General features: G+C 36.3%; 1 protein-coding gene across 1 annotated transcript in view; it reads right to left on the reverse strand.

The window, feature by feature from the left end:
* The window catches only part of Mctp1 (multiple C2 and transmembrane domain containing 1), a 526,481-nt gene that overhangs the window by 223,422 nt on the left and 286,571 nt on the right, over positions 1-16,488 (reverse strand). The window contains exon 3 of the mRNA XM_058573996.1: positions 9,093-9,235. Coding sequence (XP_058429979.1) covers positions 9,093-9,235 — 143 coding nt within the window. The remainder of the gene's footprint in view (positions 1-9,092; positions 9,236-16,488) is intronic.

The raw sequence follows: 16,488 nt of genomic DNA on the forward strand, positions 1-16,488 counted from the left end.
ATTTCTCTGTCTATATTCTCTATTCAATATTTTCTCTGTGTCTCACATGGTTTTCATTCATACTGTTGGAGGGCAGACAATGTCCCTGACCTCTTGGACCTATTTAGGAGTTAAGACAGTCAATAAATAGTTAAATAGATACATTACAGATATTATAGGTAAATAGTTAAATAGATACATTATGGGTGCTATAGTGACAAAAAAAAAAAAAAAGAAAAAGAAAAAGAAAAAGAAAAAACCTCTAAGGGGTGTGATTGGGATCTGATATTTTAGATAGGGAGTCCAGGAAAGCCTCTCAGAGAAGGTGTATTTATGTACAGATCTGAATAATGGGAAGAACGATGCCATACTAGTATGAGGAAGAACGCTCCAGCCAGAGGAACAACAAGCCCAGGAGAAGGACTGATGTGTCTAAACGTCAACAAGAAGCCAGTGGAGTTGAAGCAAATGGAAAGTTTAAGAAGGTTGGAGGGAAAGCTCAAGACTAGGTCAGTTTGGACTATTTCCAAAGGACTCTGGGTAAATGGGAACTGGCTAATTCCCATGCATTTATTAATTTTCTCATTCATTTATTCCCTCAGCCAATATTTATTAAGTACTTGCTATGTGCTAGGCATTGAAAATTTGGTGCTGAGCAAAAATGCTATCATGGATGCTTACACCTTAGTGAGGGAGATGGATGTTAAACAAGAAAATGTATAAGTGATAAGTAATCATAAATTTTGATAAATGGTTTAAGGAAAACAATGGGGTGAAAAGAAAGACTAGCAATGGAGAATAGGGAAAGCTTTTAAGATGGAGAAAATGCTACTAGAGGAAGTTGGTTTCACAATCTATTCAAATAGAAAATATTTGTTTTGAGCATTGGGATACATAAGCATAAACAGATAAGTCTGCTTTCAACTAGATGACCCAGGCCACTGGACTCTCCAGGATGTGAGAATCCATGAGTCTGAGAGAATCAATATCCCAAAACTTCCATATTCAATTCTTACACAATAGTTTGAATGCTCCATGTAGAAAAAACAGGTATAGTAGCCCTGAATCAGTTATTCTTTTTTTCCTCTAGTGCAGGTATACTTCAATTTTTAAAAAATCTGAATATATAAAACTTGATTTTTAAACAAAAAGATTAATATATTATACTACAAAAAGAATTCTTAGATTGGAAAAGTCACAAGGGAATTCATTTAAGTAATAAGCTTTCCCAATGCCTTTTATATTATTCAATGTGAAGTTGTTCGATTTGCATACAACCTTTCAGAGGTACATTTATTGTAGAAAGCTCAGCACTTCTGCAATAAATATTCTCCTTGATCAATTACATTTGTGAGCTTTAGTCATTCATTCAGCGGCCTATCACATGCACACACTGCAGTTCTTAGGCAACTGGCAGCTTGATATTTGCAGGTGATTGCAATAGTGGATTTTATAACATAAAATTTCCACCAAAACATTAGAGAAATTTCTTGTGCAATGTCTTCTAATCATATCATCCTCAGATTTGAAATCTTGGGAACAAAATACATAGCATATAATTACTGAGAACACCTGGAATATATTCACACATATAAAGCAGAAAGCTGTGAATCCAGTGAAATTAGTATAGACAGCCCAAGGGGGTGATTCAACATCCAAGTTATTCACCTGGTGAGAATGTTCCCTCTTCTCCTAATGGTAGATATGTACTTTAGTTCTCAATTCTCATTAATCAATAAAGTCATAAACATGGGAAGGAATGCAAACTCTAGAATCTATTCATTAGTGAAATCTTTAGCAGTGCTTCTTGGTTCCAAGTTTTATAAGCTATTTGTCAGAGGGAGCATTGTTCTCCAGCATTTGATCTTCAGAAACAATGAACAGAGAAGAGATAAAATAGGAAAGAAAAGGTATTCCTACTGCAATAACAAGGAATACAGTTAATGTTTATTAATATTTATTCAACAGTTAATGTAAGTTGTCACTGTTTAAAATACATTATATGGATCTAAAAAATTAATTCTTTTACAACCTAGTTAACAAGGTACTGTTTCTATTTATTGAATAAAAGAATCTGAAGGTGGAAAAGTTTGGTATTTTCCCCAAAATCCAGGAAGAGACCAGATTCTAAAATCTTATTGTATTGACTTTCAGAAACAGAGCATGTTTAAATTCAACAAATTCAACTTGGGTACCCACTCTGGGAAAAGCACTGGAAATTCAAACATAAATGATTTACACAAGATCCTTGCTTTCATGGAACCTCTACTCTGAGTTGAAACATCAAATAACATTAAGTAGAAGTTACTTTGGTCTGATAATATGCTTGTTCATTGTCAAACATATTTAAATAATAAATATATTATTACAAATAATTTATTTAGCATCTTGAGTCAATTATCTATCAAAAAAATTGTCTGGGGAAATGTGTCAGTAAAATGCTTTTGGATACAATATGGAAACTTGACTCACTGGCTTCAATACGATTGGGAATTTTTTAGTTCAAAATGTTCATAGGTAATTATGACTTCAGAGAAGTTTTAGTTTATTCAATTTCAAAATCATCTGAAAACATCTTAAGAGTTGGTTTATTAACATTTCTAATCAAATTAAAGCTTCTTTAAAGTTCTAACCCATCCCATAAGACTATTTAATAGGATCCAAGATAAAAAAAATTCTACTCATCAACTGTGTCTATGACTCATTTTCATACCCAGTTTCAAAATAAACATCACACTATAAAATAATAAACTATAAAATTCATAGAAGTTACATTGTAAAATTAGTAAATAAACCTGAACAAATTCTAACTGTGGTCACTGTAATTAATCATTCTTACTGGAAAACAGAAGCTATGTTGCACAATTGCTGGGTGGACTTAAGAGACTATTATTATTATTATTATTATTATTATTTTTAATCCGGTTCACCTGTAAAGTGTGGATAAGAACAATTATAGGGTTATGTGAGGCCAACATGAGCTAATGTTAGCATGCATTTAGTGTGCTGCTTAACAATGATGGCTATTTACTATGATGAAGATGTGCCTGTAGATTCCACACTTCCCAAGACTCATAGCATCCTTTGCCTATCACAAACAGTTAAGCTTTTGGTTTGGTTTGTTAGTGACTTTGGGGAGGCAGGACTATAAAATAGTTGAGATTCTTTATCCATAAATTTAGGAAATACTTCTGAACCATGCCAGATAAGAATTTCAGACAATACAAACATTTTCTTACTATGGAATAATTGTTTGACTGTGTTCTGACTGGTTTATGCTATAAATGTATTTCCACTCCAAATATTCAGTTGTTTCCATTCACATGTCTAGAAAAGTATTTCCCTACCCTAGCTGTACATCAAAATAACCTATTGAGTTGTTTTTAAAATAAAGAGGCTTGACTTCTACCTCAGAGGTGATAAACTGGAACCTTTGGGGGTAGAGTTGGGAATCTAGAGTTTTAAAAACTTTATGGATAATTCTAATAATATGTCATGGCTGAGAATCATTAGTGTGTGATATTGTGTGTTTATTTTTTTACTCTTTAATTAGTGCATATTAATTTTACATAACTGTGGGGTTTCAATGTAGCATATTTGTACATACATAAAAACATAATTTGATTGATTTCACTCCCTGATGCTTCGGCCATGCTCCTCATTGCCTTCTTCCTGATCTCTTTTCTCTATCCTAATGATCTTCCTTCTAATTTCATGGAATCTTTCATTTTGTTAATTTTTCCTTCTAGCTTCTACTTCTGAAAGAAAACATGCAACATTCTTCTGAGTCTGACTTATTTTGTTCAAAATTGGGTTCCATCCATTTTCCTTCAAATGTCATAATTTCATTCTTCGATTGTGTACCATATTGTGTACCATATTTTCTTTATTCCATTCTTCCATTGATAGACACCTCGTTTGGTTTCATAATGTACTATTGTGAGTTGTGCTAAAATAAACATGGATGTGCATGTATCTCTAACATGTCCAACTTCATTTGGATAAATATGAAGGAGTGTGTTATGGTATGGATGTAGAATGTCCTCCAAAGTCTCACATATTCAGAGGTGGTGCTTTTAGAAATTGATTAAATCATGGGGTGCTTTTTTTAGAAATTGATTAAATCATGAGGGCTGGACCTCTTTAGTGGATTAATCCGCTGATGGATGCATGGACAACTGGAGATGGGACCTAATTAGAGGATGTAGTTCACTGGGGCATACCCTGGAAGAATGTATCTTCTTCCCAGCCCCTTCCTCCCTCTCTCTGTTTCCAGCTGCCATGAGTTGAACAACTTTCTTCCACCCCACCCTTTACCACACTCTTCCACCTGATGTTTCTGCTTTGGAGCCAGTGTACCATGGACTATACCTCTGAAACTGTCATCCAAAATCTTTCCCCCTCTAAGTTGCTCTTGTCAGGTATTTTGGTCACAGCAATGAAAAGCTAAAACGTGATTTGGCTGAACATTAGCCACAGTGTCATAAACATTTTCTCCTTAATATTACTTGTACTCTTCTACTGTAGTTCTGGGTATTTACTATAAGCCTTGAATAGTAGTGTCAGTGGGAAGACATAGAGGATTTGAATTAAATTAAACAAAAATGGGCGAGGAATTTATCCTGCTGTTTGTGCTGTGAGCAGGAGTGTCAGTGTGCACACAGACAAGGTTCCTGAAGTCTTATTTCCCTTAAGTATTGCATGTATTGCATTTTAACTCAGCTCCCACTGTTACCTTATTATAATATTTTTATAGCCCATTCCTCAAGCTTTCTTCTTACCTGCCATTAATGTGAAGGCATTCAGAACTGAAGGAATATTCTCTTTTCACTAAAAAGCTATGTGAATTTCAGATAAAAAATAAACTTAGATTATTTTGTGCATAGTATGACAAAATATGACAGTTTCAATATTTTCTGAAATTTTTTTTTTACTGGAAATGATACAAGCACTATAACTTTAATATGATTTATAACCATGGCTCAGAACTAAATTTTGTTTTCCTTAGTAATTTTTACATTGATAGAGACGAGATTAAAGGATATACAGGTATTTCTTTTTCTTAAGCTACAGATGGGAGGATTGCAGATTAGTATTTTCTAACCAACTACTTCACAAATGCATTTCATATTACCAATCACTAAAGAATAAATTCCTAAGAAATCTTTCAGGCAAGATTAATCATTCATCAGAGAAAAAGTAGACTTCATATTAGAATCAAGGAAATCAATCACACAGGGTTGTGCAGAGATAATGAAAATGATGTAATGTTAATGAAATTATAGTGTCTGAAACTATCACTTTCACCCATGTATTTCATTTAGGTCCTTGAATGCCTGAGGTTAGGCAAAAAGTGGCTAACACAAAAAAGGAAAAATTAAAGCTAAGAGATTTTCCTCTAAAGAAGCCCTATGCATTTTACAGAAAGTGAAAACCAACAGAAAAATGTGATAGCATTTTAAAAAGTGCAGAGTATCACAAAACTGCACTTTTATGCTTGTATTAATATTTGAGAGGCCAGTGAAATTTCTTTCTAAATTAATCATTTTTTTCTTACACAGAAATGTAACAAAATTGACAAATCTTTTATAAATTACTATGTACCTACTTCTGTATGGTAGAAGTTAAATTGTGGATAATAATCTTGTATAATGAACACTCAAAAGTGGTTAAAGAACAAAGCTGTAAAACAACCCGTGGATTCTTATTCTCACCTTCTTATAGTGTGTGTGTCATTAACCAGGACTATCTATCAGCCTGCATGCATTGTCACTGTCTCCATCTACTGTGTGTTTGTGTGTGTGTGTGTGTGTGTGTATGTGTGTGAATGCACACACATGTGTGTTACTGCTCTCTGAAAACAACATATTTTCCTAACATTCTTTTCTGTGTGCTTCAGATTCTTGTCTGTCTGTTTCAAGCCTAGTTAAATGTTCCTCTTAAAATATGCATTTGACAATTGAATTTCTACATAGGTGAATATTCATTCTTGAGCACAAGAGAATAAATAGCAAAAGGACCCAGCCAATATCTAATGTAATTTTGGGAAATTCATGTGTAGCCTTGTGTAGACTGGAGAACCACAGATTGTTTTGTTTGTTTGTTTTTTAAAATACTTTTAGTTGTTGATAGACCTATTTTTATTTATTTATACATGGTGCTGAGAATCGAACCCAGCGCCTCACACATACCAGGCAAGTGTGTTACCACTGAGCCCCTGCCCCAGCCACTTGTTTTGTTTTTTAATGGATTAATATTCCATTAAAGGAAGATAGATCCACCACAGAAGTAATTGAAAACAAATGTCTTCCCTGTCATGATTTCTCTCTTTAGCAATATTAATGCAATCCAACAGCCTGTTGCTACCATATTAACACATGCTTTCCTCTCCACCATTTCCTTCATGACTACAGCTGCTCTCACTCATCTCTTCTGACCACCCCCTCAGGAATAAAATTTCTTCTATAGCCTTCTTGGCTTCAAAAATTCCTCTTCATCCTCTGTGTCACTGCTTTATAATGAAAGTGATATTTCTTTCTCTTTAGACATGAGGAGGAGGGTAGAAACATCTCTGATCAAGCTTCCCTTTGTGGGCAGGAGGGTTGGTTGTGAACATTCCCACATTAATAATTATTGTGGCATCCCACATTATACATTAAGAGATGGTTCATTAATTCTATTTAATTGATTTCCTTTAGTCAGTGTTCACTTGAGACAATTTCTTATGCAATAGAGGTTCATTCTCCATATACAATATCTAGTAACTTATCAACTTTACACTTAGGAGATTCTCTTCATCCATTTTATAAACTGTTTTACTAGTATTTTAATAACATCTTGATAGTTTCTTTTTCCTTTCTGTGGGAGAAGGAAACAACTGGAGGCAATACAATGAAGATTTGGGGGAAGGGGGATGTCCAGTGATTGTTGAAGGAGTGACTCTGAGATTTTGAGCTTATATGCCAGTAGAGAAAATCTAGAGAAGAGTGGGTGTGTTTGGTGTGGTAAAATAGAGAAAAGCATGGACACTGAATGGATAGACAAAACACAGGAGCACAAAAAATTGTAGGGGTCTAGAGACATGAATTAAAGAGAAGTGAGGTATGAAATTAGGAGACCTATTTAAAACCATAGTTTTAACAAGGAATTGGGTTGTAATTTCCTAAGAACTTCCTTAAGCTCTTCATCTTTCTTTTAGTAACATCAAATAAGAGAAAAGCCTTCCCCCCGCCACTCATTTTTGGTAATATAATAGAGAATGAATTTTTCTCCCCCATTATCTTTACCCTTTTCATTTCCCAAGTAAAGAATTTTGCTTGCAACCAGGAATTGTGGATCTTAACTTACAATTTATTTTTTTCTCACTGCCTTTAGCCAAGTCTTTATTCAAAATAAGCTGTCCAAAATGACTTGACCTTTAGGGAGCAAACCCACTTGAGAGTTTATGCATCAAGCTCCTTTCCCTTTATGGTAGGTTTCTTGCTACAGGTTTTCAACTGCTGATTTCTTGAAGGCTGCAGCTTTTTTACCCACCAAAGTCTTCATCAACCACCTAACTCCAACCATCTTCTTTCCTTTCTTCCCTACCCTGCTTCCTGCCTGCAACCCCCTTCTCATTTTATTTGCCTCTGGTACTGAGGCTATCGTATCCATCTGGAGTTTGTGATTCCTGGTCTGGTGTTCTGGCACATGATCTTTACATATTGATTGCAACATGATTCTCAGGTTTTTAAGTGGATTTTTTCTTCCTGACACTGTGATGAATCATCTTCTGTGGTGCTCAGAAAGCTCTCTATACTTCAGGGCTTTTCAAGATTCTGCTAAGGCATGTATTGATCGTCTTGTGCATGGGAAGGCTGTAGCTACTCTTGAGGGAAGCAGTTTTGCACCAAATGCCATACAATCATCTAGCTTCTGGAAAGCACTTTCATTCCAAGGCAGAAACAGTTCCACATGGCCACCAGGAACAAGCTCTAAATGTTTACTTACATTAAGCAGTGTAATTACAGGAATGATTCTGAAGGCCTTGTTGTACCAGAATCCTCATTAGAGGTGATGCATGGTCCCTGAGCTGGATAAAACAATGGTTTCTCATTTTGCCCTTGACAACTCTTATTTGCTGAAAAGCACAGATCTTTTGGATATCATTCCAGGATTTGAATTTCCTAAGAACCAAGCAACCTCCTTAAATTTTTTGTAATCTTCAGTGTTATCTTTGCTCGCCAAAGGAAGCCCAGGAATTGCTCATTATGATGATCATTGGACATGACCATGCTGGTAAAGCTGCAGTAGCCAGGCCAGAGCAGATGGGATATGGCTTTGGGATTGACAGGTGACAGCAGCACAAGGTTTTGGTTAGAGCAAACATGTGACATCCTCAACACATATTTCCAAAAGTTGTCCTAGCTGGAACCGTGAACCACATCACCTCAAACGCTGGGGATCTGAAGTACAGCTCTGCCAGTACTTCTGGACTCAGCACTGATCTGATGGTCTGCTAATTCACTGACAGCACAGGGCTGTCATTTTTATGCAAATTAGTGGAAAAAATATTCACATCTGGTTGAAGGGGAGTCTTGAAAAAGGCAGAAAACATGACATGTTGTCACATGTCTTCGTCTTTTTGGTGAGTTTTCATATCAGTGGACAAGTACACATTCAGGTGAGAAGAGGAGGCCACACACCTTTCAACTGGCAGCTTTTTATAGGAAAAGCTTAAATAGCACAGTTCTTAAACAGAAAGCCTAGGTTCTGCGAAAGCTCTTCATCTCACTAGGTTACATGGAGACTTGTTTTCAGATCTCCCAGAGTGCACTGAATAAGGAGACAACGCAAAGCAGGAGACATACTTCCTGATCCTCCCAAATAACTGCAATACAACTGTCCTGAAGAAAAATGCCTTTGCCAGCTTCCTCTACCTTGTATCTCATTTCATCACATTATAAACAGATTAGACTTGTGAACAGCAGAGTACATCCTGTGTGGAAAATCTCATGAGAGAGAGAGAGAGAGAGAGAGAGAGAGAGAGAGAGAGAGAGAGAGAGAGAGATGCTAAAAAAACCATTCAACAGGATTTTGTGTCAGATTCTGTTAGGGAAAAACAAATGGCTTACCTTTATATACAATGGCTCCCTAAGATGATCAATAAGAATGCAAGCCTTTTCCTCCCACACAGGATTGAGGTTCTTGTGTATTATTTTACTTCTAAAAACTTCTTTTCTTCCAATTTTAAACTTCACGTATGGATCACTTGTCCCTATTAAAGAGATACAGAGTGACCCATGTTAATCATGCCTTTCTAAGGAAACAAGATAACTGTTTGTTAAAGCATCAGAAAGAGTTTGAAGGAAGAAAATAAGGGTTGTGTTTTTCCTGAATGTTTTCTTGCATATGGAAGTGACAGAAAATTATTATTATTATCTTCTCATATTGTATAATCCTGTCCTGTTATTTTTTTCCAAAAACAGTCGATTACATGGAGGAGATATAAATTGAAGCCCAATTATAAATCAGAGATTAATCTGACATTTCTCTTGATATCATCCAATCACCTATAAAAAGCATGAACAATGAGATTGGCTTATTTAACTAGTTTTAAAGACTAATGCATATTACCAAAATTAGGGGCTTAGGAAAAGGTGAGTATCAAATTGAGCTTCATTTCATCCTTGACTTCATATTCTTTCTTGCTTAGAAGTTTCAATTTTAGAATATGAGAAAAGAATGTTGATCTTAGAGAAATGTAGTATGAGGGAAGAAGGACAAATACTAATTAAACAAACTGGATACTTCATATTGTGCTTAACCCCTTCTTTGCTGCTTATATGATGAAGAAAATCAGAGCTGTCAAGTTGTTCATGGACACACAGCTAACAAGATATGGAGTCAGGATTCCACACAGGGCTATTTGACTCTAATGGCTGCATTTTATACCACCTGTGCAGGAGAGAAAGGCCTTTACATACATACACACACCAATATAAAATACTATTTCTTATTTGGACATGAGGTTGACAAATGAGGTCCATCTTTACTGGTGGAATTTATACAGTTATTAAGGATTCTTACAGAACTGAATCAGTGACATCATCAAAGAAAAATGATCCAGTATATGACAGTCTCCATTGTTAGGAAATAAACTCTTTCTATAAGGCCCTACTTCCTTAGGATAAGTTTGATGTAACTCTTACTGTTCTGTCTAGGTTGAAACCTCACTTGATAACTGTGGTCTATATGATTCAATAAAAGATACTGTAATGGTTTGGATGTGAGGTATCCCTCTAAACCTTATGTGTGAGACAATGCAAGAAGGTTTAGAGGAGAGATGATTGGGTTATGAAAGCCTTAACCCAAATAGTGAATTAATCCCCTGATGGGGATTAAGTGAATGGTAACTGAAGGCACATAGGGTATGGCTAGAGGAGGTGGGCATTGGGGGCGTGCATTTAGGGGTACATATTTTGGATCTGGTGAGTGGAGTCTCTCTCCTTTCTGACCATCATGTGAGCCACTTCCCTCTACCACAGCCCCATGATGTTCTGCCTCACCTTGAGCCCCAAGAAATGGAGTGTGCTGACTATGGACTGAGACCCCTGAAACCTTGAGGTCCCAAATAAAATTTTCCTCTTCTAAAATTGTTCTTGTCAGGTGTTTTTTTTGTTACAGCAGTGAAAAAGATGACTGAAACAGACATGAATGGGGCTCTGAAAACTATAAAACCTCAAGTAAGTGTTAGACATTACAGTTCTGAAACTGAGATCCTTAAATCTACCCTCTATATCCCTCCTCTATCCTTTACTCACCTCAATGACACACAAACACCTATGCTAAATATAAGTTTGCCTTATCTGGTTTGCCTTTTCTTAATTATTTGGGATTACTCTCAAAACTCTTCATATCCCCCTGCCCCCAATATAATAACTAGACCCAAGTATAATAAAATAACAAAACCCACTTTTCCATTGTGACAACTCCATTTTCAGTTTGATTTTATTATAAAAGTACAACCTTAAAAATATTTATAAATGTAAATGCAGGCTTATACATGAGAACTATTAGAATATTTCTTTGGCAGTTCAATACAACTGAAATGTTTTAATGACTAAATGCTTAACAATTAAATGTTTAATGGTTAGATGGCTAACATGGGTATTTTCAGCTTACTGGTTCTCAGATATGGGTGAGGATCCTGGGAGATAGAGCTGTTACAGTTCATATTCTGAAGGAGACTAAAATTCAAGAACCCATTTGAATTTTCTTAGTCATGCACTAGATCATGTTAATGTCACTGGTTTTAAAAATTATCTATGTAAAGTCAGGGTGATGGTACACACCTATAATCCTAATGACTCCAGAGACTAAGACAGGAGGATCACAAGTTCAAGATCAGCCTCAGCTATTTAGTAAAGCCCTAAGCAACTTAGTAAGACACTGCCTTAAAATGAAAAAAAAAAAGGGCTAGGGGTATAGCTCAATGGTAAAGCACCCCTGGGTTAATTCCCAGTAGCCCCCTCCCCCAAATGATCTGTGTAATTGCCAGTACCTTCTAAGCCAGCTAAGATATCAAAATCTCCATGAAATTAGAGCTCCACTGGATCACTATTACACATGTCTAGCACTTGGTATAGAATCAGAAATATTGTGCCAGGCACGGTGGCTCAGGAGATTGAGGCAGGAGATGGCAAGTTAAAGTCAGCCTCAGCAACTTAGCAAGACCCTAAGCAACTCAGTGAGACCCTATCTTAAAAAAAAAGGGGGGGGGCTGGCAATGTGGCTCAGTGGTTAAGTGCCCCTGGGTTCAAGCCCCCGGTACCAAAAAACAAACACATTAATTAATTAAAACTATTGTAAGTCCTTAATAAATGTTTGGTGAACAAATAAATGAAAGAATGATTTAATGATGCATGGGGCAGAAAGGTAGTCTAAAAAATTGCTTGGTGAAAATAAAAGAAAATTTGGGAATCTCTATTTTTAAGTTTGCAGAGGCAGTAAAACTACTCAAAAATTTTCATGCTCAACATCTCCAGTGTTTCTGAAGGACAGATGGTCAGCATAGAAAGTAAATAATCAATCGGGGTCAGAAATATGAGAGCTAATTGGTAAATTATCAAAGAAAAGGAAATGGGTTGCTAACACCTTCAGGCAACCCAGGGAACTGCTCCTCCCAACACAAGGAATTGCTAATGATCACCCTTCTCTTTTCCTGCCCTTAGGCATGTAAGTAGGTGGAGAGGGAGAGAAAACCGGGATTTATAAAAAGGCAAGACACCCCACTCCTGAGGATACCCAGCTCTGGATCCCCATTTCTCTGGAGAAGTATAACTCTGTCTCTCTCTTAAAGGAAACTTGCTTTCTAGGTTTGCCTAGGTGTTTCTTGGGTGTTTAGGGAATGAGGAACCAATCCTGATTTCCCAGACCAGTATCAATTTCAGAAATGAATTCTAAAGCTTCCAAACCTCTCTAGCACAGAGGATGAAACCCTTGACCAAAATGCTATGTTGCAGGGTGATACCTGAGGATAAGGAAAAAGACTTGGGTGTCTTAAGTAGATGTCCCAAAGAATATGAGCTAAATCTCTTGCCCTTTTCTTGTTGTTTACTCTGCTTCGGCAACATTTTAATGAGTGTGGTTATTGAATTTTCAGAATAAAGCATATAAGAGTAGTAGGTGGCAAGAGGAAGCCAGAGAGACTGCAGTAAAAAATGACAGTTCTTACGAGATGAAGAAGAACAGTTTTGAAATTTGAGAAGAAGTTACAAAAATTTTTGTAAGTTTTTCTTTCTAGAGCACTTTGGAACAGGGACAAAGGGTTCCAAGAGAGATACGTAGGGCTTACTGGTAGCTGACAGATGGCAGCAAAAATGAAATGAACTCAGGAGTAGAAACAACATGGTATGAGGGCAAAAACAAACTATTGACTGGACTAGATCAGAAATCTCAGAAATAGACTAATGGAAATATTCTATTTGATGATGGTTACAACATAAAAATAAATGGAGAAAAGATGAACTGTTAACTAGATTTTACTGGGATATCCGACTCATCATATGAAAAAGTTGAAGCCAGATCCTTATCCATCTTGTGCCATATGCAAAGATGTACTCTTGACAACCCTAATGGCTAAATGTGAATTTTAAATCAACAAAGCTAATAGAGATGGGGGAAATATTTTATGAATAAGCAAAAATTTAAAATCACAGCCATAAAATAAAGAGAGAGAGAGAGGGGAGGAGGAGGATTGTGTACAGTTAAAACCTTTTCTTTAAGCATGGTATAAAAACAAACACATAGACCAACAGAAAAGAATAGAAGACACAGAGACAAACCCACAAAGCTATGTTGATTCTTGACAAAGGTGCCAATAACATACATAGGAAAAAAGACAGCTTCTTCAGCAAATGGTGCTGGGAAAACTGGATATCCATATGCAGAAGAATGAAACTACATCCTTATCTCTCACCATGTGTAAAAGTCAACTCAAAATGGGTGAAAGACCTCAGTATAAGACCAAAAACTTCCCAAATGTTAGAAGAAAAAGTAGGAAACTCTTCAACACCCAGGGGCAGGCAAAGACTTTCTGAATAGGACCCCTATAACTCAGGAAATAGAGAAAAAGAATCAATAAATAAGATAGTATTAAATTTAAAAGTTTCTGAACAGTAAAGGAAATGAGTGAAGAGATAGTTACTCTCCTGACAGAAGATTAATATCCAGAATATACAAAAAACTTTCCACCAAATCACTCAATCAATAAATGGGCAAATGAAATGAACAGACCACTTCTCAAAAGAAGAAGTGAAAATGGTCAACATCTTCAGCCATCAGGAAAATGTGATTCAAAACTACACTGAGGTTCCATCTCACTCTAGGTAGAATGGAAATCATCAAGAATGCAGATAATAAATGCTGGCAAGGTTTTAGGGTAAAAGAACTGTTGGAATTCCACACTGCTGGGATGTAAATTAGTAGAGCTAGTATGGAAATCAGAATGGAGGTTCCCCAAAAAGCTAAAAATAGAACTACAAAAAGATCCAACTATATCTTTCCTTGGTATTCATCCAAAAGAATTAAAGTCAGCATACTCCAGAGATACATGCATATCCATTCTTTTTTGCAGCACAATTCACAGTAACTATGTTATGAAATCAGCCTAGATACCCATCAACAGATGAATGCATGAAGAAAATGTGGTGAATATATACAATAGAGTTTTATTAAGCCATAAAAAAACAAAATTATATAATTTGCAGGAAAATGGATGAAACTTGAGAGCATTATATTAAAAATAAGTCAGTCTCAGAAAGTCAAGGATTATGTTTTTTTCTCATGTGGAAGCTAGAAGGAAAAGAAACAGGAAATAAAGGGATATCATGAAAGTAGAAGGGCGAGATCAGGGAGAGAGAAAGGGGGAAGGAGGGGGGTGTACTGGGAGAGTGAAATTGATCAAAATACATAATACATGCATATATATATATATATATATATGCATATATATATATATATATATATATATATATATTCACCCAGGGCTTAAAATTTCTCCTTCTTTTGTTTCAGTATAATTGAGTTCACTCTTTCTCTATGTAATAGTCTTGTCTCTATTCCAATATATATATTTGGTACCAGAAATTAAACTCATGGGAGCCACATCCTCAGTCTTTTCTATTTTTTATTTTTTAGTCTCAGCTAAATTACTGAGATTGGCTTTGAAATTGTGATCCTCCTACCTTAACCCATGGAGCTGTTGGAATTACAGGTATGTACCACCCCACGCAGCTCCAATAGTCTTTGCTATTTTTGACAAGCATCCATGCAATTTCCCTCCTTGATATGCTGAAGAGCAGTTTGGTAGATTTCTGTTTGTTGTTCCAGGATACCTAGCTGAGCTAGATTCCATTGTCAGTCACAGTTCTTTACTTCTCTCAGTGTCCAATATCTTTGCAATCCCTCCTACTATGGACAGACTTTGCCCTTGATGATGAAACTTGTTTTGACCTATAAATTTAATAAACCACATCCTGATTTTAGCAAACAGGGTTATGGAATGGGCCTGTGAAATGGCTGGGCCTTCGCTTGTGCTTCTGCTATCACTATGAGCAAAACATACCTGGCCAGCTAGTGGTCCCAGGGAGAGTATATAAGATGTCTGAAGCAGAACAACTCCTGCCATCTCAGCCCAAAGCAGAACTGCCATGCTAACTCACCAATTTATGGACAAAACATAAATACTTTTTGTTGTATGTAACCAAAGTTTTGTGGTTATAGGCAATGCAATTGTTCTAAGAGTTAACAAACATGGTAGGCTTGTAGCCTAATTTTCTGGCCCTCCCAGAGATTCCTTGAGTGCATTCCTTTCTTTCTGGAGTGGGTTCTGATTACAGCTAAAATCTCTGAGTGAAACAATAGATAGTGTCTAGTGCTGGTGAGGACATGGGAAGGTGGACAACCTTGTGTTCACTAACAGAAGGACAGAATATTTCAGTAATTTTGGAAAGCAATCTGGCAATTTCTGATGAAATTATGTGTATGTCTTATGATCCAGCAATTCCATTTGTGAGCCTTTATTCCATGTAATTTTTGTGTAGGTCCAACAGGAACTATTTATAAAGATATATTCAGTAGCACTATTGGTAGTTGCAGATACCTGGATGTCTATCATAAGGCAGAAGAAAGGTAAAATGTGGTAGATGTATACATAGAATACTAGGAAGCAGTTAGAAACAATGGGTTGGTTCAATGGACAGCATCATCAATATCTCTAAATAGCAAAGCCATAAGCAATAAATATAGGGAGTACTATATATAGAACATCATATAGGCAATTAAAAACACAATCACACAGTTTATATTCCAGAGGGTTACATTCAATTCAAGAATATGTATTAAGTATGTTGATTGGTCTTCTACATGGGCTAAAGAAAATTGGAGTTGGAAAACTCATATGAAGGTAGAAAAACAAAAACAGGTAAGGGGGTCTTACACAGGCCAGTTATTAGAGGAGTGTGGTTAAACCTGCATTTTAGAAAAAAGGAGGAAAATAAAAGGAAAGATGGAAAAAAGAGAGAACTGAAAGAAAAAATGAAAGGAAGGAGGAAAAAAATGAAAGGAAGAAAGGAAGGAAAGCTAACTATATTTACAAACCATTTGGTAAGCCACAAAAGCTGAGACACAGAGTCAGAGGAGCTTTGGCAAAGCCTCTCCAAACAGTACCCAGATGGGGCTCCCTGGAACTTTGCCATCTACTTCATGCGTGACAGCTCCCAGGCAGGTGTTCCCGATGATCTGATGGCTATACTTGGATTGATTCCTGCTTCTGTAAGAACCATTTGAAAATTCTAGGGATAATGCAGAAAAAGCTGGCTCAAGGTCCTTGTTCTTTGTGTTCAACTTTGCTCATATTTTGGGCATGACTTCTGACCCTCTTTTTTGCTGTTTACTTGCCCAAGCCTTCTTGCTACAGTTTTGGTGCAGTAAGTTTGTCTTTGTTCTCCGTTTTTAGCATGAACTAAT

Source organism: Marmota monax, unplaced genomic scaffold (genome assembly GCF_021218885.2).
Source record: "Marmota monax isolate L192 unplaced genomic scaffold, Marmota_monax_Labrador192_F-V1.1 WCK01_AAM20220418_F8-fsc00018, whole genome shotgun sequence".
Taxonomy (NCBI): Eukaryota; Metazoa; Chordata; class Mammalia; order Rodentia; family Sciuridae; genus Marmota; species Marmota monax.